This window comes from Antechinus flavipes, chromosome 2 (assembly GCF_016432865.1).
Source record: "Antechinus flavipes isolate AdamAnt ecotype Samford, QLD, Australia chromosome 2, AdamAnt_v2, whole genome shotgun sequence".
Taxonomy (NCBI): domain Eukaryota; kingdom Metazoa; phylum Chordata; class Mammalia; order Dasyuromorphia; family Dasyuridae; genus Antechinus; species Antechinus flavipes.
This window is the reverse complement of record NC_067399.1, coordinates 10,669,689-10,694,801: the sequence shown is the minus strand read 5'-3', so window position 1 is coordinate 10,694,801 and position 25,113 is coordinate 10,669,689. Positions and strand designations below refer to the sequence as shown.

Here is a 25,113-nt window from a genome sequence, read left to right as displayed (position 1 = left end):
GCTCAATAATGTATCAGAAATGGGATTTGAACCCAAGACCTTAGATTTCCACATGTTGCATCTCCAATTTCGATGAAATTCTGTAGTTATCAGATTTCATAGATCGAGAGCTACAAGAGACCTTGAAGGCTCTTAATGCCAATTCATTTTTTTTTAGTGTAGGAAACAAGCTATAGAGGTTAAATAACTTGCCTTGTCAAGACAAATTTTTAAAAAGAATTCAGACTTGGCCTTCTTTAATAAAGGCGGAACAAAGGATCCTATCATGTTTGGCCCTGGTCAGAGTACATCCACATCCTAGGACAACACCCTGAGAACTGAAGCCCCCATATTTAGCCAATACCTAAAAAGAATCACTATGACAACATATCCAACAAATGGTCATGTCTATGTCTGTGTCCACATGAAGATATCCAACTCGGGGAGACCCAAACGTCTAGATGCAATTTCCACTTTTGGACAGATCTCGTTGGGAGGAAGGGCCTCCTGACATCCAGCTAAAGTAGCCTCTTTGATATGGCCTCCATTTCTCCTGATTCTGTCCCTCCTGCTAGACACCAAAGGAAATAATCCCTCCATGGTAGCCCTTCCCAAGCATCAGGAAAGCCTCTTAAGCCTTTTCAGCTAAATAGCCCCAGGTTCTTCCAGTGATCTGCCTGTGACATGAAATCAAGGTTTATGGCCATCCAACTTCTTCCGCTTATTTTGACCAATTCCCAGCATCTGATACAATTGATCCCCCTCTTCTGGATGCTCTCTTTTCTTGCCTTCTGTGGCACTATTCTTTCCTGATGTCATCTCAGCTTTATGGTTCCTCTCTCTGCTTTGTTTAAATGGTCATCCATTTCCCTCTTCCTCTGACAGTTCCTCAAAAACTATCCCTTCCCCCAGCAGCAACACACCCCTTTTAAGGTCCATTAAACAAACTTTATTCTAGAAGAGCCTGGCTTAGTATAGTTCCTTGTTGTAAATACAAGTACATTTTCTTCCCCTTATTTAAAAAAATCTGACACCTACATTTTGCTATGAAACAGCTTCTTCATAAACCTTTCTATTCTGATTTGATAATCATTGATTTTCTTTATCAAGAAACTTTTTAGATTATATGTTGTCTAAATTGTCTTTTACCTTTTAGGATGTCCCTTTTGTTATTTAGATAAAAATTCTCCCCCTGCACCCTTCCCTCACCCCCTCACTTCACATGCCTGAGGTTGTGAAAAATTTCTCTTTGTTTTTAATGGTTGGATCTTTTATAAACAAAGTACATAGGCATTTGGGCCTTATTGGGACACATTATAGAAAGTGAGGGTATAATTAGAACACGTTTCTAATTGCTTTTCAATTTTCCCAGAACACATCTTTAAAGTCATAAAATTAACTGGTCCATAGTATCCAAGAAATACTTGTATTTAATGACTCTTAAAAATGTGGTGCAAGGGACAGCTGGGTGGCGCAGTGGATAGAGCAGTACCAGCCCTGAAGTCAAGAGGACCTGAGTTCAAATCTGATCTCATTCACTTATTCTTCCTAGCTGTGTGACTGTGGGCAAGTTACTTAACCCCAATTTTCTCAGCAAAAGAAAAAAAAAAGTGTGGCAAAACAGACTTCATTGAAGGATCTGCTACTGTCATGGGGCCATGGATTTAGACCTGGATAGGATCTTAGATGCCATCAAGTCTGACCCCATTTATTTTACAGAGAAGGAAACCAAATCAGTAAGAGATCAATTGCATTAATATATGGTCACAGAACAATTAATCTGTTTGAGGAAGTATTTGAACTCAGTTTTGTGGGTACTATATCCAATGATTTTATCCATACCACATTTTTTATATGTTAAAATCATGCTATATTAATTTTTTAATATTTTATTTTTCCCAATTATATACAAAGACAATTTTAACCTTTTTTTTTAAATTTTGAGTTTCAAATTTCTCCTTCCACCTCCTCTCTCCTTGAGACAAGTTGATATAGGTTATGTATGTATAGTCAGGTATTTCCATATCAGTCATGTTGTGGAAGAAGAAACAAAGAAAGTTAAAAAAAAAATGCTTCATTCTATCTTGGAGGATTTTTTTTAAACAATAGGGATTATTTTCTTTAGCCTTCTGATCATTAATATCAGTCTCTTAGAATGCAGGTCTTATGAGAGTAGGGATTGTTTCCATGTGTTTGTTTTGCCAGTGCTTAGCATTATGCAGATGGAACACAGACCTTAATCAATATTTGTTGATAGATTTGAATCAAGACAGAAAAGATTTAAATCCTCAGTGCAGCCTGAAAGTCCTTCCCCTATTGCCCTTTGTACTATATCCATTCCTCCTTCCTGTCTTCTCCTTGCCTTCTTTGCCTAGAACGTTGGAAGTTCTCTTCCTATATGGTACTTTGCTGGTTGAAGGACTCGCTAGAAAGGGACTCGAGGCTGCTTGGATTCTACCGCATGTGGTAGAATCGAGGCTCCTGGTCACACACTTTGGCTGGCTTCCTGCCCTTTTGCTCTGGGCTCTTTCCCCCTGTAGTCACTCTTGCTCACCACTGCTCCCTTCCAGAATTGATGTCCCTTTTGCTAGTGTCCTCAGTTTTGCTCGGGGCGATGGTAGCTTCATGAGTCTGAACGGAATCCCAGCTAATAGTGCTGGTCTCAGAGAGCCAGAGATCTGAGTTCCAAGTCCTTCCTCTGTGACCTACTAGCAGGAGGACCTTAGGCAAGTCACTTAACCCCTTCATGCTCTAGGCCACTCTCAGAGACTCTAAATGGTTGAGAAGGTGCCAACTTACATTGGAAGCTTCCTCACTGAGGCCGCCCCATACCGATGAAATTGCCCACTCTGTTCCCAGGCCCTTTGGACTATTTATGGATGTTTTCTATTTCCTCTCCCCCTTTTTTTGATGTGTCCTCTTCTTCTCCACCACCTCCTATCCCCTGCAAAGCCAAAACAGAGAAATCTCATGGCTTGCATTATGCTTTCTACTTGTGGGGGCTGCTTGGGCAATCGCTGCCAAATCCAAGGCCCTTCTCCACTTGGTCATTGTTTCCTCCCGGCCCCCAGGTCCAGGCCTTTCTTTCCCACAGAAAGACATTCTTTTCCTTCTTTCTTGGAAGCTTCCCCATGGGTGAGGTCAGGCAGATTAACCCAGACCTCTCTGAAAGGGAGGGTGAAAGGTCAGACCTAACTGCTTCTCCCAGCTTTTCACCAGTGCAGTTGACAAGGAGAAAGATTCATGTCCCCCATTGCATGGGACAATCCCCGAGGTCCTCAGCTCGCCTTGCTCTCTACCTCCTCTGACAAAAGGATTCACATCCCCTCTCTTCACTCACCCACATCTCTGTAGCTGTCTGAAATCTATCCCTATTGTTAGTCCCGAGTTTTCTTTTGAGTCAGCCTGGAAATGTGGGGGAGGGGGAAAGGGGAAGGGAGGAGGTGTTTGTGGGATAAGATGATTCATACTGGGTCTTCTGATGCAAAAACAATTAGAACAGCCCAAGAAGCCCCAGAAATACCAGGTACGCAACAGAGATGATGGTACTTCCAGGATGTTCAACGGGTCCCCATAGAGATCTGGGCAATCTATATTAAGGTTGCCTAGAGATGGCAGGTCTCTTTCAATCAACCTTCACTGAAACCTGTGTTAATATCCAGCTTTCCCTAATACCATCGCTCACTCACAGTCCTTGGCTCAGCAGCCATGCCCTATGATTTCCTGGGAGTACCAAATTGTACCCTGTACCTAAGGTCACTCCCATATTCTGTGGAGGTTGTATGAAGAATCCCAGCTCACCTTCATCAGAATTTCAAAATTATGGGTGAAGGAGTCTCATTACCACTTCCCACTAGTACCTCAAGCTAAATGTCCATAATTAAGTTTATTAACTCTCTTCTCCCCAGCTACTCCTTTCCTTATTCACCAATCGATCTGCAAGCATTTAACAACCTTTTATGTTCTGGGCACTGTACTAGTCACAGATGCCAAATGAATCATTTCCAATCTCCTGCCTGTGGTGTCCTTCACTGGCTCCCCAGCTGCCTCAGCCCCATCTTTGACCCCATTTTCATACTCGCCACCAAGTCCTATTAAACTCTGTCACATCCCTTTTGTGTCATCCCCTCATATTGTTTCATTGATTCCCCAACCATGAGTAGGCTGGATTGATTCAAGGTCTTCTAACATATCTTCCATCTCTATGATCTCCTCCTCCAATCTGTTGACTACTGTCAGGATCTGATGATACTTCATATCACTGGTCACATTTTAAAAAATGATCAGTGGATCCTATTCTCCTTAGAACTCCTTTTTCTTTTCTTTTTTTCCTGAGGCAATTGGGGTCAAGTGACTTGCCCAGGGTCATACAATCTAGGAAGTGTTATATGTCTGGGATCACATTTGAACTCGGGTCCTCCTGACTTCAGGGTTGGTGCTTTATCCACTGCACCACCTCATGCCCCTAGGATTCCCTTTTCATTCAAGCCCTACCCTACTTCTCCTATCTTTTTATTTTCCTGTATCTTCCAAACCAGAGTCTCCTAGTTTTCCCTGGAATACCCTCTCACCTCTTTTTGTCTGTTCAAATCCTTATCTGTTTAAAATTCAAATCAAATGCTACCTTCTTTGGGAGACTCTTTTTTCTTCTTCCTCTCTTCTCTGACTTGCCCCCAAATAATAACATTCTCCCTTACATCCCATATAGCCTATCATTTGATACATGTTTGGGTCCCAAAGTTTGTCATCTAATAGAATGGCTTTTCCTCCCAGGTTCGTGTCATGGGAAGGTTTCAGAAACAAGTCATAAAGGTTTCTTTCAGCTAATTGATTTAAAAAAATTTTTTTTAACAGAATTGGGCTCTAGACAATAATAGTTTCCCAGGGGCCTTCATGCAGGTTGACAGCACTGTATTAATCACCTTTCCTAGAGTCAGGTTATGCAAGCAACTATGAATCAACTTTAATATCATCCAGCCCACACCTCTCCTTATTACTCATCAGAATATCTGGTGAGCCTTAGTCATGTACTTTGCTAAAATACCTCCTGTCTCTGGCATTGCCCCAATATAGAAACCTAGTAGTTACTCAATATATCTGGCTTTCTATCCACCTACCTACCTATAGAGAAATGACATGAGCCAAAAGGGCTGGCCTTTAAATCAAGTTGATCTGGATCCCAGGTGTTATTTCTTGATCGTATTTATCAAATTCCAAGCTCAATGCCTGACATTTAGAAAGAACTTAATAAATCTTCCTCCTAATCATGGAAAGTCATGCTTGGGAGTAGCTGATCTACAAGGGTAATGGAAATCACAGGTCCACAAAGAATGAAAAGGCATTTATTGATAATTTACTAGCAGTAAAGGCAAGAAAAGATAGTCCATTGCCTCAAGGAGCTTAGAGCCTAACATGGGAAGTGGTGGCCCAGAAGGCATGTTTTGGTCACCAAAGTCCAAATTAGCCATTTACTTTCCCTGAGTGGTTGTGGTGATTTGGGTGCCGAGAGCCATAACTAGAAACTGGGAAGAGGGATCTGTTGAGGCTGAGGGCATGGAGATGGCTAGAGAGCACTATGGTGAATCTGGCTCTTGCCTGGGCATGGTAAATGTTCACTCACCACTCCAAAGCCCAGGATCCCAGAATGGGAGCTTGCAGAGATGAGGAGGAGATAAAGGCTGAAACATAGAAGATGGCCAGGAAGTAGCCAGAAGTGGGGAAAGAATTACTAAATTTATCTACACATATTTGTACCAAGGACTCAAATGGAGTTGTCACGGACAATTTCAACTTAAATCTACATTCTGTTTTCTCCATTCATTAAAACCTGGTCTTGGCAGGTTCTAGGCCATTTCCTATAAAGTTTTAACTTATTATGAGGAAGAACCAAGACTTTATCTTCACATGTCTAGATGATGTGAGAAAGGTTCACTTCCTTTCTGAATGTGAGGTTTGTCTTTCTGGGTCTCATTGTCATTCATAGCCTATTTAAGATTTGGTAAATAAGAGAGAGAGAGAGAGAGAGAGAGAGAGAGAGAGAATGAGAATATCAAGTATCACATGGGACCGATGAATTGCAGAATTGAAACTTACTCTGGGTACTGGGTTTGGAGTGTCAGGATTTGGGCTGGAATGGATCTCAGATACTTAGTAGGTATCTTAGTGATCCTCAAAAGACAGCCCCTGACTTGAAGAAACTCACAATCCAACGGGTCTCTTCTCCAAGTATGTTAGTAAAAAAGACTCAGATTTACAAATTTGTTTCTGTGATAGCATTTCTTGCATTTATTATTGAAAAACTGGAAATCAAAAATATGACCAGCCCTTGGAAAATCTTTTGTAAGGTAACCTTACAATCCTGGACCAGATATGGTCCCACTAGACCCATTTGAGATGCCACTGAGCATCTTAAATGGGTTGCTGGGAGACTGAGAGTTCCAACATAGGAAGCTCCATAAAAGCAGGGACTGTATTATTTTTCCAATTGCTCCCTCAGCCCTGAACACGGTCCTTTGTTACACCATCATTTAAATGTTGGCTGAATTAAATTGACTGTCACTCACTTTATATTTATTTTTTATTTTGTCAATACACATTGTTTTGGAGAGATGCCTCCAAACAAACGTCCAGTGTGTATTACTGGGAGAAAAAATTATCCATTTACTGGAAATAAGGGAATGTCTTTTTAATTTTGCTTGCGTGGTACCAATATTGGCCGTTGAAATTGACCAGTTCTTCTGCATCTCTTTGTTGCTTTCATTTACATTATGTTCATTGCATCTTTTGTTTTCTTGGCTTCCTTTTCTTCCCTCGGCATCTTGTCTTAAAATTCTTTCCAAATTTCTCTGAATTAGCCACCTTTGTACTTCATCACAACTAAGATTCCATTATGTTTTCATGCAAAATTCATAAGTTTGGGACAAGTTTCGGTTTATAGTGTATTTTTGACTGTAAGAAATGCTGTGTTGTGAACATGTTTGTATAGTCGAGTCTTCGGTAACATCCTTGGAGTAACTTGCTGGAGAATAGAACCATTAACCTATTGACTTCTCCTGAACCTTTCTACCTCAGTGCTTAGCCCAGCACATGCTGTAAATATTTACAGTAAATGTCTGCTGATTGAACGTAGACACCCAGTCCCAGTAGTGGGGCTTTTACCTCTGGGTGAAAAGATAAATTGGTTTTTTTTTTTTTCCCAAAATATAATTTTACAATTATTTCCTCCACTTCACTGTTCTGCCAAGAGAGAATTAGTTGTATATTATCTACTTAAGCTCTTGATTATACTTTGTTGTGAAGGTACGTCAGGAATATTAGAATTCTCTCACCTGGGTCTGACCTGTGGTGTTCGAGTCCAGGCTTTAGCTCTGACATCAGTTCTAAAGGCAATTTTAATTTATTCGGCATTTGCTACGTGCCAGGAAAGATTTGGCATTGAACCCCATCACAGCCTGGCCCTACCCTGCCTTCCCAAACTTCCAAGCTGATCCTCCCTTTCACCCAAAGGCACCCTGTGGCTAGCAGCACCTTAGCTTTTGTGCTGTTCTTTCCCAGGTCATTCCATGCCCAGGCCAGACCCATATTGGCAGTGCCCCCTCCCCCTTCCACTCCCAAGCACCTCTCTTTGAAGGAAGCTTTTCTGATTGCCCCAGCTGCTCATCTGCTCTTTCCCCCGTTATTCTGTATATGTGGAAATACTCTCTTTTCGTGCTCACGTGCACAAATATTGTTGTGTCCTCTCTTAAAATGCAGCTCCTTGAGGGAAGGAACTGCTCCCTTTCTCTTCACCCCCTCCCCTTCATATCCTCAACTCCTAAGACAGTGGCTGGTACCTAGAAGACCCTTTCAAACTGTTTGTTGATTGACTAATTGACTTAAATTTTGTCTGCTTAGCCCCTGAAATCAAAACACAGCCCCTTGAGGGTGAAAACTGCAAAGGAGAATATTTTGCCTTGACATCAGAAAAGGCTTTCTGACTATTTAATCCAGGTCAAGGGAGGAAGTGAGGCCTCAGGGTGTCACTAGTTGGCAAGGATTACAGTAGTGGTGATGATAGCTTGCATTTATTTATTGCCTGCTATGTGCCAGCACTGTGCTAAGTGCTTTGCAAATGTTATCTCAAATGAGTTTCTTGACAACATGGGAGGTAGATGCTATTATCCCCATCATACAGATGAGGAAACTGAGACCAACAGGATTAAATTAGTTGCCCAGAGTCACCCAGCTAGGAATTTGAACTCAGGTCTCCTGATTCTAAGTCCAGTGCTCTATCTACTGCACCACCTCTCTGCCTTATCATGCTAGGGGCAGGTTGAGTCAGATCCAGGTTGGAATCAGATGGTATGACATCTTATTCTGCTGGGAATCTTGTTATTCCATTGGGAAAACTTGAATTGATCTTTTTCAATTGCTCCCCTACTCCATGCCCAACCTCCCAGGCTGTACCCTTCCCTTTTCTTTGACTTATCAAAACAAATTAAAGCACTCAGAAACCAATGACTGGGCCTCTTCTGCCTTACCTTGCCCCCCTCCCTTTGCTAAGTCCATCTCCTGCTCCTCTAGCTTTGTAAGAGTTCAATCAGGCCTTGTCCATAGTGAGAATAGACCCAGTCCTTTGGAAAGCTGTCATGGTGGAAGGACCGTTTCCTTCTTTCTTTCCCAAAGACCGGTTTTCAGTTGTGTTGTCAAGCTCTGGTTTCTGTTTGGGCTCCATTATTTGGTTTATTGGTTTTCCCCCTTTTGACCACTCCTGCTAGTGAAACCTGTCTAGTCACATTTCTGGATGGTGCTGCTCTCTCTCATTTCTCATCTCATGCGAACACTGGATAATGGATAACAGCAAGAGAGCTCTAGGTCATGTTTTCCCTCTCTCCTAGTAATCACACATAATAAGTAATCATGTCAGTGTGCAAAGCACTTGATATACAATGACTCCCTGATGAAGGGTGGGCTATTTTACTAATGAGGTAGCCGAGACCCAGAGAAGAGGGCAGCCTGCCTGAAGTCACACAGATCAAAAAGGTCCAAGGCAGGAATCCAACTCAAAGCTTCCTAGTTCTAATCCAGTATTCACTCTACCATCCAGCCCTTCTGGACCTCAGTTTCCTCAGCTGTAAATCAAGAAAGTAAAACTTGACCTGCTGTAAAGTTAAGTGTCTCTTGAGGATCACTTTTCCTCAACTCTTAAAAATGAGGATAATAATATCTTTATACTGATTTCACAAGTCATCGCACATGTTAAGGGAGCTCGGGCTTCTGGGATTGGAGTGCCCAAAAGAGGTTTAGGCCGCTATAGCTAATAGTGGAAGGACAAGTGCCTCTTGAATTGAGTCACTTTTTCCCCCAATAGCTACTACTGGGTGAATTGGGCAAGGTAGCTAACTTCTCTGGTTCTCAGTTTCCTTATCCGCAAAATTAAATACAGATTCAATGGTCTGGATTCAGCAGCATCCGAGATCCCTCCTGGTTCTCAGTCCATGATCCTGTGAATCTTCAGCATGAAGGCTAGCTCTGTCTCTACCTTGGTCTCTCAGTCTCTGCCTTTCTCTGTGTCCCATAAGCACTGAGTTTTGCCATGAATATCTGAGTTCTAGCTTCAGTTTCTCTCGTTGGGTTTTTGGATCTCACAGCTGCGTAGTCTTGTTTCTCACCCGGAGTTCCTCCTTCTGGGCTTCTTGTGAGACTCAAATGAAATGTGGTGGTAAAAGGCTTTGCTAACCTCAGATTGCCGTGGAAATGTTCACTTTCGTCTTCTTGAGGAATGAGGTGCAGAATTAGGATTGTGGCATTCTAACTCTGTCTTCAGTCTCTCTCACTCTTTACCTTCCACCTTAGAAACCAGAAGTTCTGGCTAGAGTTGAAGATTTTCCAGAAGAAATGGTCCGGTTGAGCCCACATGGCCTTGAACATCTAAGTGATCCATTAGGAAATAGGAAGCAACGAAATGAGAATATTTCTCAGGTTTTCCAGTGAAAAGATTAAGGATATTTAAACCCAGAATCTCCTATTTTCTGAAGATGCAGGGCAAATGTGGGTGGCTCATTCCATTTGGGCAGGGGGCAAGGTGTTTCTAAGGTGGAAAGTAAGAGTGAACTTGCCCCCCCCCCCATTTAAAAAACTTTTACTTTCAGTTCTGAGTTCTTTCCTTCTACCAACTCTCCCCACCTACTGAAAAAGCAAGAAAAAGAAAACTTGTTACAAATAGCTTAGTCAAGCGAAACAAATTCTCCCATTAGCCATATCCCTCTGAATGTTTCAATCTGCACTTAAAACAATGTACTTTGTATCCTGTCTCAAACTTAATGAGCCACCCAAACTTGCCTTGAGTCTTCACAAAATAGGGGATTCTGGATCTGGTCATCCTTAATCCTTTCATTGGAAAGTCTTCCCATTTCATTGCCTTCCTTTTTCTTACTGATTACTTAGTCTGGTATTCAAGGCCATTTATCCTGGAGTCCCAACTGTATCACTTCCCTAGGGACCACCCTGAAGTCTAGTCAGATCACTGAGGAGGGACGGAGAGCCTTCCCAATCAGTGATTCTATGAGTCGGTGGCTTGTTTCTGTGTCCTTGGGTCCTTGGGTCTCAGGTTGTTATTTGGGCTAGGGGCAATTGGTACTTGCAGAATAGAAAGTGTGCGAGAACCTAGTGACATGTTTGGAATCCACTCAATAGGGGCAGCCCCTTTTGTCAAATTCTTTGGGAAGTCGGGGTCCACTGTGCTCTGGGCTTAGTCATGTGTGGGAGAGAAGTTTTCTTTGGGAAATGTTATTCTTACACTATGTACGCTGAATAAGTAAAATGTATATGAAACAAAATGATCAGTTCTCTTTTATCTGATGTAAGCTAAATTCCAAATTTGGGGGACACCCTTAGAAGCACTGCTTTGTCTTTTGTGGAGCATTTGTAGCCTCCATCCCCTCCTTACAACCTTCAGAAAGTAGCACCCACCAAACCTTTACCATGAAGCCTTTGCCCCCAATCAATAGACACTGACTCTAGACTTAATGTCTTTTCTTCTTTGATGGAGAATAGGCACTAGACCTGAGATTTCCTTTGCCAGAGACTCCCTTCTTCAATGCAGATAGGTAGCTTCTCTGCTACTTGGTGCTTTGGAGTTGCCCAGAGCAAGTTAAAGGACTTGCTCAGGGTCACACAACTCTATCTCCTTTACTGCACTATCACATAATAGTCCTTACGACTCTCATTTCTCTTAGGTATTTATGTGATGGCCTGGGAAAATGACTGCATCAGTCTTAAAATTAAAATTATAGAATCACTGAATAGCTGAGCTAGATGTAACCTCAGTGATAAACTGCCTTGGTGCCCCGATTTTGCCTATGAAGAAGGGAACCCCAGAGATGTCAAGATAGACTTGTAATAGCCAGTCAATGGCACAACCAGGATTTGAATCCGGACCCTTTAACTTGCGTCATGTTATCCCTCTCCTCCTCCCATGTGTTGTACATACCAGGCACTCAGAAAACATTTTGAAAACTGATGAAATAATTTTATTTTTTTCTTTCCCTCTCAACCCAGAGCAAATAGTGGAGAAAGATGAAGGTCCATATTACACCCATCTGGGGGCTGGGCCCTCTGTGGCAGCCATCCGAGAGCTGATGGAGGACCGGTAAGTGGGATTTGGCCTCGAGTCGGCCTGGGAGCAACTTGGAGTCTAGGATCAGGAAAGTTAGAGACTGTCGCCTTGACTATTCTGTGTGGATCCCAAGGGGAATATGGGCTTAGTAATTATCATTTGGCTTCTTGGGTACAGGTCTCAGAGGCTGTTTTCTGTCCTCTTCCCCTACCCAGCCTTCATTCAGACCTCAGTCAGACCAGGGATTCATATATTGGTCCCATTGTTGATCCATAGAGGAGAGAGTTCAAAGCAGGAGGGAATGTAAGGTAGTTCTTGGGCAGTGAGTGGGAACTTTTTACAAGGAAGAACTTCTCAACAGTGGAAAATGTATCCACATAGAATCATGAGACAGGTGGAATGATGATAGTTAACGCACTTCTTACTATCACTGTGATTGGTAAATCAGAAGATTTCCCTCTCCTCTCTCCCAGTATATTTCTCTCTCCTTCCCAACCAATTGAGCTTCTCTTTGGAGGGAGAGTGGGAGTGGTGCTCACACTTAGGCCATTTCATACCCATAGTCCTCCACTGCTGGAGGGGCAAGAGGGTGGTTTGTTTCCTCATGGTCAAAATTGGTGATAGTATTCCATTGTGTTTTCTTGATGCACTCGTCCCTTTCTGTGCTATCTTTGTCATTGTGTTGACTCTTTCCCTGGTTCTGCCTCCTTCCGTCTTGCCACAGTTCCTGTACGTCTTTCTCTGCTTCTCCAGACTTTTCATTTTCATTGTTTCTCATGACACAGTGACTTTCTTTATGCCATACTTTGTCCAGCCATTCTGCAGTGGAGGGCACAACACTCACTGGCTTTCTTTGCTTTCACCAATCAAGAAATATGGTGAATATTTTGGTGATATGAGACCTTTGTTTTTGTCTTTGCTTTTGAGATTATTTGTTTAGTGGAACAATTCACTCTGATTATGGACTTTTTAGGCCACTAGGCCCAGTAAATAGAGTTTTGGGCCTAGACTCAAATCCACTTCCAGACATTCACTAGTCATTTTACCTGCTTTGCTTTTTTAAAAAAAATTGACATATAAAATAAAGATAATCATTATTTCTGCTTCCCAGGGTTGTTTTGAGGATGAAATCAGATATTTGTAAAGTACTTAGCACAGTCCCTGGCACACAATAGATACCATATAAATAAACTGTTTCTATTACTGAGATGAAGGTCTTTGGGACAAATACTGTGTGGCCACTTTTTAAAAATAGCTTTTTATTTTTCAAAGTGCATGCAGATATTTTTCAATATTCATCCTTGCAAAACCTTGCATTCATATTTTTCTCCCTTTCCTTCTTTCCCCTTCCCTAGACAGTAAGAATCTAATGTAGATTAAACATGTATAGTTCTTCTAAACATTCCCACATTTATCATGCTGCACAAGAAAAAAATGTGATCAAGAGAGAGAGAGAGAGACTGAGACAGAAGGGAAGGGAAGGAGGGAGGAAGAGAGAGCGAGAGCGAGCTCAAACAACAACAAAAAAGATGAAAATATTATTCTGTCATGCACATTCAGTCCCCCCAGCCCTCTTTCTGGATGCAGATGGCTCTCTCCATCCCAAGCTTGAATTACCTCACTGTTGAAAGGAGCCATGTTCATCAGAATTGATCATCACATAATCTTATTGTTGCCGGGTGCAATATTCTCTTAGTTCTACTCCCTTCACTTAGCATCAGTTCTTCTAAGTCTCTCCAGGCCTCTCTGAAATCATCCTCCTGATTGTTTCTTATAGAACAATAATTTTTCATTCTTATGTCATAACTTATTCAGACATTCTCCAACTGATGGGCATCCACTCAGTTTCCAGTTTCTTACTATTACAAAAAAGGCTGCTACAAATATTTTGTACACGTGGGTCCCTTTCCCCTTTTTAAGAACTCTTTGGGATATAAGCCCAGTAAGCTGGATCAAAGGGTATGTGTTAGAATCCATGAGAAAGTTGTTGGGATACATGGGAGCTTATGGCGCCTGAATATGGGGTAAGAATTTCAAGAAGAACCAAAGCTGTTCTTGAGAAGGATCCTTCCAGAGTTAAGGAAGAAGACCCCTGGTAAGACTTTGTTAGTCGGGGTAATTAAATGGGCCAATACATTAAAGGGTGAAACCAGGAGATTGATGAGAGACTTAAATGCCTGTTCTCACTACAATCCTCTTCTCCATTGAAAAGTTTGCCTCTATCAACACCTGCTATAGCTATCCAGATGTGATAGTGCTGCTTGCATTTCTCAGTGTGCAGACCATGCTTTGGTAGGAAAATAACAGCAAAAAAACCCAAAAAAACAAAAAAAAGGAGAATTGTTAAGAGACAGGTCAATTCTCTGAAAGCCCCCACAGCCGTGGATCATAACATCTGAAGGGGTCGCAGGCAGCCTTTGCTGACACAGGTGTTGCAGACTGGGAATGAGATAAATTGGAAGCAGAGGGAAGAGGAGAGAGGTGAGACAATGCAAAGCTCTGTCAGTCAGAGATGTCAGAGAACAGCAACTGTCTCAGTCTCCTTGTGTCATCCTCTCACAAGAGGAGATCCATTCTGGGCTGGATCTCCAGCAGCCACTGTCAGGCAGCTCCTGTGTATTCCAGCAGGTATGTAGTTTTATAGCCCTTTGGACATTGTTCTAAATTGCTCTCCCAAATGGTTGGATTAATTCAGAACTTCTGTGATGTAAAAGTGATTGTGGCTCAGCTGTCCCGGGAGGACAAGATCACATCTGTAGCCCTTCTCCCTCAGATTCTATGAAAGCATCAGGACCTGTTCATTGTCTTTAAATTAGAATCCCGATTTTTAAGTATTTAATATAAGCCATAGGCTTGGGAAGTTAACTGTGTCTCTGAAGGATACTAAGTAATTGCCTTTTATTATGCTACTTAAAAATACAAAAAAAGAAAAAGTTGTACCTCGTAGTGGATTTATTCAAGGTTAGAGGAAGCGATTCATAATACCCAGGGACATGTTGACCAAAGCCTCCTTTTGGTGGCAGACTGTCTCTGGAGAAGGGTGACCTGCAGGTGGAGAGAGCTAACTTCTCTGCACTCTGCCCGAGTCCGAACACATCTGGGTCATTGTGGGCAATTCTTTGCGGAAGCCGTTGGTAATTGGAGAGTGTGCATTGGAGAACAGCTAGAATTTTGAAGTTCCTTAGGGCATCTGAGGATTGATGGGAAAATCAGCAGCTTTAGCCTACAGCGGGGGAGCCGAGTTGTTGGAGCAGAGCAGTGCGCTACTGTAACTGGTTCACATATTTTAAAGGCTTTCATGTGGAAAAGGAATTGGTCCCGTTCTCCTTGGCCCCAGGGAACAGAATACTGAGCACTGGCTAGCGGCTGCAGAGGAGCAGACAGATTGGAGGGAAAGCCCTTCTTTAAACCTCGGAGATTCACTGGGTTCTCTCTTGTGGGACATCTTTGTAGATTGGACCAAATGGTCTCTGAAAGGCCCTTTGATCTCTTGGCATTCTGGGATTTGGTTTTGTAGGGCTCTCAACACCAGGGTAACTGGATCAAGCTCATTAATCTAGTGTTGGAAAGGACCTTACAGACCATCTAGTGGGAGCCTTTCATTTTTACAAATTCAGAAACAGAGGCACAGAGAAGTGATGTGACTCATCCAAGATAATCCACAGGTTTGAAGTCACGTCCTCCTGTTCTAAGTCGGATGCTCTTCCCACTGTCATATTGACTCCAGTCCATGTGCAATGTTCTGGTTCTGCTCATTTCACTTTGGGCCTAGTTCAGTTTCCTCATGTCACAGATGAGAAAACGAAAGCCCAGACCACAGAGCTGCCTAGTCTTCTCCTTGGACTGGGTTCAAAGTTCCTGATGTGAACAAAAGCACTGGTCGGTCTTGTCTATTTTTGTGGGCAACACTCCCCCCGCTTTCCCTGTAAAAGGGGGGTACCAACAATGTCTACTTCGCAGATTTTTTGCTGTGATCTGCATCCAGAGCACTTTGCAGTCTTTAAAACCCCCTCTCCACACGGAAGCCGCTGTTGTTTGGGTCCCGGTGGCCCATGCTCAGGCTGAAGGTGCTCACTTCTTGCTTTGGCTCTCTTGGGCGAGAGAGAGGATTTTGCCAAACTCTCCAGGGCTTGAGGTCACATGGATGGGGCTCGCTCCTGCCAGATCAGCACATGAGCAAACCTGATGACACCAGGCAGGCGGGGAATGGAGCCGGGCAGAGCAGCGGGCAGGCTCCGTTCTCTGAGCCGAAACAGCAAGCAGCTGGTTTTGTTTTCGGCCAGGTGGACTTTTGCTCTGTCTGGAATCGATGTGTGGCTGGCTGACTTTTGTCTGTCTGAGTCTCCTTTCCTGCTCCAGGAAGTCCTTCATTGCTAATCTCTCCTCTTCTGATGTGCGCCCTGACCCACATGCACACACCCACACTATAATACTACATGCCCACTTGCACGTACCCCATGTGCACACACCTCCCATGTACAAGCACCCACTATACACACATGCATGCACATCCACACATGCACAAACACTCACTATACTCATGTGCACACTACATGCTTACTTGCACACACCTCACATGTACAAGCACTACACATACATGCACGCACACCCACACATGCACAAGCACACACTATACATACTATACATACACACACCTCAAGTGCACATACATACATGCTTCCACTATACATGTATGCATCTGTACCCATACCTCCATGCATTTACAAGCACACACTATACACACTGCATGTCCACTTGCACACACCTCAAGTGCACACGCCTCATGTGCACAAGCACCCACTATACATACATGCATACATGCACACACTCACATGCATGTAGCACACACAGTCTCCCCTCTTTCTTCTCTGTCCTTCTTTCTATTCCCTTTGGGCATTTACCTTTTTTCCCTGTGACCCTCTTTTGTTGCAACATCCCTACCGCTAATTTACTTCCCTGACACATAGAGAGAGAAGAAACAGAAGGCAGAGAAGGGCAGAGAGGGAGAAGCAGGGAGCGAGAGAGAGGGAAGCCCAGCCAAGCCAGAGTCATGCTCCAGTGGCCCTGCCCCACGCTGTGTGTGTCTCGAGCTTTGGGGCTCTCGGTTCCATCGCCCGTGGCAGGAAATGCGGAGGCTGCTTCACAACAGTCCAAAACACCAATCCGAAGTTGTCAGTCTTTCAAAATAGCTTTGTTTTTCACTTGTTTTCTTTGTATAAATCATACTCTTGTTTCGCTCCCATTATTCTCTATTGGTCCCCACAGTCCAAGATTCTCTGAATTAATTTGTTTGTCATGTTTTCTGGTAAAAATAACATTTAATCACACTCATATACAACTTGTGGAGCCATTCCTCAACTGTTTATGTTTATACACACGCACATTTGTATATATAGAATATGATCTAAGATAACACCATAAACTCTGGTTCTTGCTTTCTTTCTCCCCCTTTTTGGTACCCTTCTTTGGGATCAGGAAGTTTTGTTTTGTGTGTGTTTATTCCTTTCTCAACCCACCTCCATCTCCACTTGTTTTCCTCTTGGATTTGATTTCTGCAAGAAAGAAGGGGGTGGGGGCAAGAGGAAGGAGAAATCGGCTGTGATTCAGGCACAGTGGTTAGAGCACTGAGACGATTCTTTGTCATGAGTTCCATTCTGGGCTCAGACAATGTACTTGCTGTGTGACGCTGGATAAGTCACTTTATCCTATTCGCCTCCGTTCCTCATCTGTAAAATGAGCTAGAAGAGGAAAAGCAGATGTGACCGAACAAGAAGTTTCTTAAAGATCTCTCGTGGAGGAGGGATTCTGCTTCTTTTGTTGGACACCGCTGGGTAGAACGAGGAACCATTTTCCTCTGGAGGAGTAGAGATTGTTTTCTTCTCTGTATCTAACACAGTGTCTGGCACGTAGCAAGGGCTTGTTAGCTTGGTACTTCTAAGTTGTAGTAACAGGAATGATTAATTGTTCTGAAAAGGCACATTTGGGCTGGAGCTCAGAAAAGAACTCGCCAGTTTGAGCAATCCCAGAACGCACAGCGCTGCCATGAAAGGCAATGCTTCTTCCCTTGCAGACTTAGCACAGAAGTCGGGTGAACACGGTTTGCAGGTAATCATGGCCGTGCCTTTGGACTTTAGCTTGGTCAAGATGGCTCATGAGATACCTTCCAACTCTTGAGACACTGCTCGTGTATCTGTGTGAATGAGGTGGCTGCTGGTTCTAAATCTGTGATCCTCCAGTACAATCTAACTGTAAACAATATTGTTCCTACTTTACAGGTAAAAAAACTGAGGCACAAAGGTTGACTTATCACAGGTCATATTATTTGGAATAGACCAGAAATGTTGAACCCAGATATTCTAAATCCAGTATAGTTATTTTTTTCCCTGTCATTACCTTGTTAGAAATTCACTCTACTCTCTGGGACATATAGATGCTTCATCTGCAAATTATAGAATAACTCAGGCTCAGATAAGTCAGGTTGTGGAGGTAAAACTCACACCTGGGTCTTGGGTTCCCTTTCACTTTCTCTCCTGTTGCATCTGGACATAGTGGGGGGCATTCGGGCCAGCCTATAGATGGTGGCAGATTCACTGCAGGTTTTTTCTTTCTTAAGAAAATGCAAATTAAGTTCATTGTAAGAACTTAAAATGCCACTTGGTGGGTGCTAATAACGCTGAGGGGTTCCCTCTGCTGATGCAAATGTGCCAGTGGAAATACAGCAGGGCAGCATGTGCAGGGATGGGCTCTGAGTTAGCCTTGTGCATCCTGGGAGTGATCAGTGGACATCGTACTGGCCCAGGAATAGGAGAACCAGCTCCCAGTGCCAGTTCTGCCTCTGACTCCCTATCACTGTGCCCATCTATACACACTAGGCTCCCTTCTCTTGGTGCTTCTTATCTATATAATGAAAAGGTGTGGCAAGATGATTTGTAGTAGATTTTTTTTTTTTTTTTTTTGGCGAGGCAATTGGGGTTAAGTGACTTGTTCAAGGTCCCATAGCTAGTTAGTGTTAACTGTCTGAGCTTAGATGTGAACTCACATCCTTCTCACTTCAGGGCCTTGTGCTCTAACCACTGAGCTACCTAGCTGCCCCAACAAGATGATTTTTTTTTCCTGAGGCAGTTGGGATTAAATGACTTGCCCTGGGTCACACAGCTGGGAATTACACTGAGACTAGATTTGAGCTCAGGTCCTCCTGACTTCAGGGCTGATGCTCTATCCACTGCGCTACCTAGCTGTCCCCAAGATGATTTTCAGGATAGAATAAGCACCTAACATTTTGGGTTCTAAGGTCCCTCCCGGCTTGGACAGTCTGGTCTAACATCCTTTCCACTATGTCCTTGAGAGAATTTGTTCTAAGTTCATGATAGATTGTGAACCATGTGTGTAAATTATCTTAGCCTCGGCGTGTGTGTGTGTGTGTGTGTGTGTGTGTGTGTGTGTGTAGCCGGGAGTCTGTGTGTTGGAGTGAGTGTGTGGGCGAAGGTATCACTCCATAAGGTCAAAGACCTTCTAGTGCCTCATTATTGCGTAGAAGTGTCCCTATCTCCTTAAAGGCTTCCTTAATGGCCCCAGAGCTCGTGTCCGTGCTACCGAGCCGGAAGCCGGAGTGCCCGCGTTAGCAGTCGTCTTCGGCCCTCGGTGGCCGAGATCACAATCTCTTCGGCTTGTTCCGAGGGTGATAAATATAACTTCTGGCCATGGCAACACACAGAGCGTGCCTCGGAAGGTACCTTAGTGTCTCTGGAGGTATCTGGAGAGCCATCTGCGACCTGCAGACCGTAGCGCGGCTCCGAGCGGCAGCTGCGTTAGCGCCTGGTTTGAGAGCTGCCGGGCCGGGGGGCGTGTGTCTAGCTGCGGCTGTGCCCGTGTGCTTGCCTGCATGTGCCTCTGCGTGTGTGTTTGCGCCTTTATTCATCCGTGATCGGTATGCAGGCCCTGGGAACTCCGCTGGCGCAGAGCCCTGATGACATAACTCCCCCCGCCAGGAGATCTGCTCCCTTTTCTCATGCCCGAGCGGCCGCCGGAGGCCAGCTATGTAGGGAATGTCGCCCGACTGCAAAGCCGGAAAGTGGCCAAGTCTTCCCCGAAGCGGCAGCTCTCGCCTCCTTCCCCTCCCGGCTGGGCGGCTCCCGGCCTTCGGGCGGGCTCTCGGCCCTCTGGTGGGCTCTCCCCTCTGGCGGGCTCTCCCCTCTGGTGGGCCCTCCCCTCCGAGTACCTCCGAGAAAAGTCGTTCCTTCCTCTTCACATTCCTTGGGACTCCCGTTCGTGCTTGGATCACAGTCTGGAGGGAGATCAAACCCATCATTGGGCGCCTTTCTTGGAAAAAATGTTCGCTCTTTGGCAGAAATAGAAGGCCAGAAATCGGTGGGAACTCGGGTGCAATTTTCACTGACCGTAGGTTGTCCTAGTTAGCGAGCCTGGGAGCTGGCAAGGGGATTCTGGGGATGTGACTCAAGCAGCTGGCTTTTTTACTCTCTCTGGCTTTTACCACAGTGGGCAGAGGCCATTTTGGAGTCTGGATGTCTGGGATGAAGGCTTGTTTCTGACCCACGTGTGGATTTTACCACAGTGGGCAGAGTCCATCTTGGAGCTGGGATGAAGGCTTGTTTCTGACCCACGTGTGGATTTTACCACAGTGGGCAGAGGCCATTTTGGAGTCGGGATGCCCAGGTTGAAGGCATGTTTCTGACCCACGTGTGGATTTTACCACAGTGGGCAGAGTCCATTTTGGAGTCAGGATGCCCGGGATGAAGGCTTGTTTCTGACCCACGTGTGGATTTTACCACAGTGGGCAGAGTCCATCTTGGAGCTGGGATGAAGGCTTGTTTCTGACCCACGCGTGGATTTTACCACAGTGGGCAGAGGCCATTTTGGAGTCGGGAAGCCCAGGTTGAAGGCTTGTTTCTGACACATGAGTGCTCTGTAACTCTCCCAGACTGGGCCCTGTCTACCTGACAATTTATTCCCCCAGTGTCCTCTAGGATTCTGTGATACTGCCCTTCTTTCCATTCCTCCACCTGGATGATCCATCTTCCAGTCCTGGGTCCTTTTGCACGATGTCTCCCATGCCTGCTTCCCTCGCTTTCTTCCCTTCCTTCATCGCTGGCTCTCTCCTCTGTGATTTCCTCCCACTTATCCAGTCTATTTGCACGGAGCTCTACATGTCCTGTCATTCCCCCCCCTTACTCCCCTCTGTTAAACCACGAACCCTTTGAAAACAAGGCTTGTTTTTGCTTCTGTTTATATCCCGTGCACTTAGCACTGGGCCTGCCCTCCTAGGGCTTTCTCATTGCCCCAAGCAGATTTCTGTGTTGGAGTTACAGATGCTATTACATTTAGGTCATTGGAGAGGACTCCACATAGGAGTGGTGAACATCAAGGAAATCAGAGGGCCAGACTCCCATCCCTCCCACCCCCCCCCCCAAAAAAAAATTCATGTTTTCTTTGATTATCTGTAGTCAGCATTTATTGATATTCTCTGGTGGAACTGAGATTGTGGATCCTTATGGGTCGCTCTCCAACAAGGCAGATCCCAACCTAGCCACACCGGCTTCATTCTGGCTGACAATTTTACTTGTTTTTTTTACTGAGGCAATTGGGGTTAAGTGACTTGCCCAGGGTCACATAGCCAGGAAGTGTTAAGTGTCTGAGGCCACATTTGAACTTCAGGGCTGGTGCTCTATCCACTGCATCAACTAGCAGCCCCCTGGGTGACTCTTAAACTTGTTCTCCAATAAGTCTCCCCCCTCCTTAACTCCCAGTGCCCACTCAAAGAGTTTTAGGAGCCCTGATGTTCTTTGGCAACCAAGTCTTCCTGAGGTGGGGGAGGAAAAGAGGGGGAGACATTCAGTACATGACAGCCTACCTTCCGCTTCTGTCCTACACACCCTCCATGGCGTTCTTCAGGCCCTGTCTTACCAATGAATCATCGTGATGATCTTCTGGGTCCTACAAAAGCCTACCGGGCACTTCTCCAAAACCTCAAGAGTCACCCACCCTTTATCATGTTTCATGATTCACCAATAAATAGCATCATCAAGAGAGTTTCTCTCTCTCCCTCTGTTTTTCTCCCACTCTCCCCTTTCTTCCTTCTTTCTCCCCCATCCTGTTCCCCCCACCCTTGTTATTGCATTAGTAAGAATATAAGGACACCTAGTAAGAAAGCTCTGTGCCAGTGCAGGATCTGAGTCTCCATGAGTTAGGCCTTTGACCGGCTAAGGAACATACCCAACATTTCCTGGCTTCAAGACTAGTTCTTAAAATACTTAACCTCATGCCTAGCTTCATTAAAGATAAGGCAACTTAGGTCCACCAGGGTCACTCAGTTAGTATGTGCTGGGGGCAGGGGGGGAGGAAGGGGGGAAGGGCAGGGCAGGAATCGAGCTCTTCTTTGCCCTGAGGTCAGCCTTTTAGTCGCTGAACTGTTTGGCTTATTATTGAAAGGATATTTATGTTATGTATTGGGCTACCTGCCATCTAGGGGAGGGGGTGGGGGAGAGGGGAAACGTTGGAACAGAAGATTTTGCAAGGGTCAATCCTGAAAAATTCCCCATGCATGTGCTTTGTCGATAAAAAGCTATAATAATAAAAAAATAAAAGGAATAAATAAATAAACTAAAAAAAGAAGAAAAAAGCATTTATGTTAAAGATGGATTTGGGATCAGGACCACTTTGAAGCATATTGTAATTGCTTAAAGTATAATCATTTCGCATGTTCCTTCCTATTCAATTGTGACTTTAATTCATTTTACTCCTGCCATGTCAATCCAAGACACACTTGTACAGCTGACACTTACTCCGTCCAGCTCCAGGTGTTGGACTCAAGGTCACAGAAGAGCAGTTACAAGGGACCTCGGATCATGTAGTCCAATCTGTCCCTTAAAAAGATTCCCTCCATAACTCCCCAGACTCTCAAGCCTCTAATCAAAAAGGCAACCATGGTTCAATGGATAGAATGTTAGACCTACATCCAAGACCTCAGTTCAACTCCCACCTCAGGTACTTTCTAACTGTGTAGCCCTGGGTTCTTAATTTTGCCCCTCTGGGCTTTCCTTTCATCTTCTCTAAATGAGGAGCTGAAGAGGCCCTTTTGTGTCTCTGAGCTTTTGACCATCATAGAAGAGAAGCACCCCCACTTTCAAGACAAACCATTCCACTCTTGCACTAAGCAACTGGAAGACCTATTATCTAGGAAATCCTTTTCCATTTGGATATTCCCCTGTGACAGTTGCAAATACTTTTACTGAGCAGTTGTCCTGATTTTCTACATCTCTTGGTGACATTAACCAAAGAGTCTCTGAATAGAGTTATTCCTAGTTATGTCTACAAAGATTCATGTGTGGCAGTCTGGGGTAGCCGGTAGAATGCTGGATGTAGAATCAGAAAGACCTGAGTTCAATTCCCGGCTGTAACCCATTCACCTTCCACGGTATCAGTTTCATCATCTGTAAATTGGAGAAAAGAGTTCCTTATTATACCTAGCTCCTAGCTAGTGGTCAGGAAGCCCAAATGAGCTAATGCATATAAAGCATTATAAAAATGTCAGATATAATTTATGGTCAATGGAGGAGGCACCTTCTTAAGGACAGAGCTTTGATGGATGCATTTTCTTCTCCTGCGTCAAGATATTTTGAGTAGTCACAATAATTCCCGGGAATTGCTCTGGCAGTTGTGGGGTTTGAGATATCTCATATGGGACAGTCATGGCTTGTAAAGCAGACCCATTTACATCAAGGCTGCCTTTGTTATGTATGTGGGTCTTTTTTGGTAGAGACAAGAAAATACACTTCCTTTGGGTCATTTTTGCTTTTTTGTATAATGATGCTTTGGGGGGTTATTTTTCCAGGAGTATTGGATACTAGGATGTTAAAGGTTTAAGGAAGTACATTTCTGTCATCGATAATAGCATGGGGTTGCTACTAAAATGCTGCAAGATCTGTTCCATTTCCACATCTGCACTTTGTCCCTCCTATTGTGATTTGAATGCTCTCACTAAGTAGGTCTAAACTTAAACCTAATCCCATTAGACCGCACATATGTGATGGCAGCAGCCTAGTTGGTCTTGCGCCAAAGTGGGAGCTGGCTGAAGCTTCAGATTTCAGTCTAATTTGAAAAAAGACTTCTTTGCCCCCTGAACTATCTAAAAAGGGGAATGGGAATCTTTTGCAAAGTAATGATCTCTCAACCCTGTAGGTCTTTCAAAGCACAGAGGAACTAACACTTTAAAATATATTTTTATGTCATCAAATATTTTCCAATTCCATGTAAAAATTTTATAACTTTAATTTTTTAAAATTTGAATTCCAATTTCTTCTGTTCCCCATCCTTTGAGGCAGCAAACAATGTGATTATATTGCAAAGCTGTACAAAACATTTCCATAATAATTATATTGCAGAAGCACACACACACACACAACTGAGAAAAATGTATAAAGTTTTAAAAATATACTTCAATCTTCATACAACATTTATTGGTTCTCTCTCTGGAAATGGATAACGTTTTTCATCATGAGTTCTTTGGGATTGTCTTGATCAGATAGCTAGGTCTTTCACAATTGGCCATCCTTATAATATTGTTGTTACTGTGTATGTTGTCCTGGTTCTGCTTACTTCACTTTGCATGCATCCTTGTAAGTCCTCCCAGGTTTTTCTGAAACCACCCTCTTATTTCTTATAGCACAATAATATTCTATCACCATCATATATCCCAGCTTGTTCAGCCATTCCCAATGGATGGGCACCCCCTCTTTTTCCAATTCTTGGCCACTGCAAAAAGAGCTGCTATAATTATTTTTGTACATGTATGTCATTTTCCCTTTTCTTTTGTCTCTTTGGGATGCAGACCTAGTGGTGGTATGGCTGGGTCAAAGGGTACACACATTCGGTAGCCCTTTGGGCATAGTTCCAAATGCTAGGGTCAGTGTACAATTCCAGTGGAACATTCACGTTCCTATTTTTCCATTTCTCCTCGGGCATGTTAGCCAATCTGATAGGTGTGAGGTGGTACCTCAAAATTGCTTTAATTGGCATTTTTCTAATCAATGCACCAATAATTTGGATGAGGATTCTGCTTGAGGTTCAGGTCACCCTGGGAGGGCTCTTTGACCTCTGAGGTGCTGAGGCAGGCGGTGTGGTGTGCTAGACTGGGCCATGCTTGGGGTCAGGAACCCCTGGTTGCACCTCTTCCCTCAGAGGTTACCCAGCTTCATGAAGGTAGACAAGACAGTTAATTTTACCCTTGGTTTCCTCATCTGAAGAGCATTGGATCATGCCTTAGAACTAGAAGGAAACTTGGAGGCCTTTGATTTCAAGTCCTTATTTTACATATGAGGAAGTTGAGGTAGAGAGAGATTCAAAGATTTGTCTGAGAGCTAGAGTAAACGTGAGGTAGGATTATGTCACCTAGCTGATTTGTTGTGAGAACTGGATAAAATATTCCTTAAAGCTCTCTATAAATGTGTGCTCTAATTATTATGAGACAACTAGATGTTGCAGTGGACAGAGAGCTAAATGTAAGGTCAAGACCTGAGTTCAAA

General features: G+C 43.9%; 1 protein-coding gene across 1 annotated transcript in view; it reads left to right on the top strand.

Moving 5' to 3' along the window:
- TET3 (tet methylcytosine dioxygenase 3) overlaps positions 1 to 25,113 on the top strand; it is a 57,411-nt gene that overhangs the window by 10,433 nt on the left and 21,865 nt on the right. Inside the window, exon 2 of the mRNA XM_051974141.1 lies at positions 11,518 to 11,608. Within this exon, the coding sequence (XP_051830101.1) occupies positions 11,518 to 11,608 (91 nt within the window). The remainder of the gene's footprint in view (positions 1 to 11,517; positions 11,609 to 25,113) is intronic.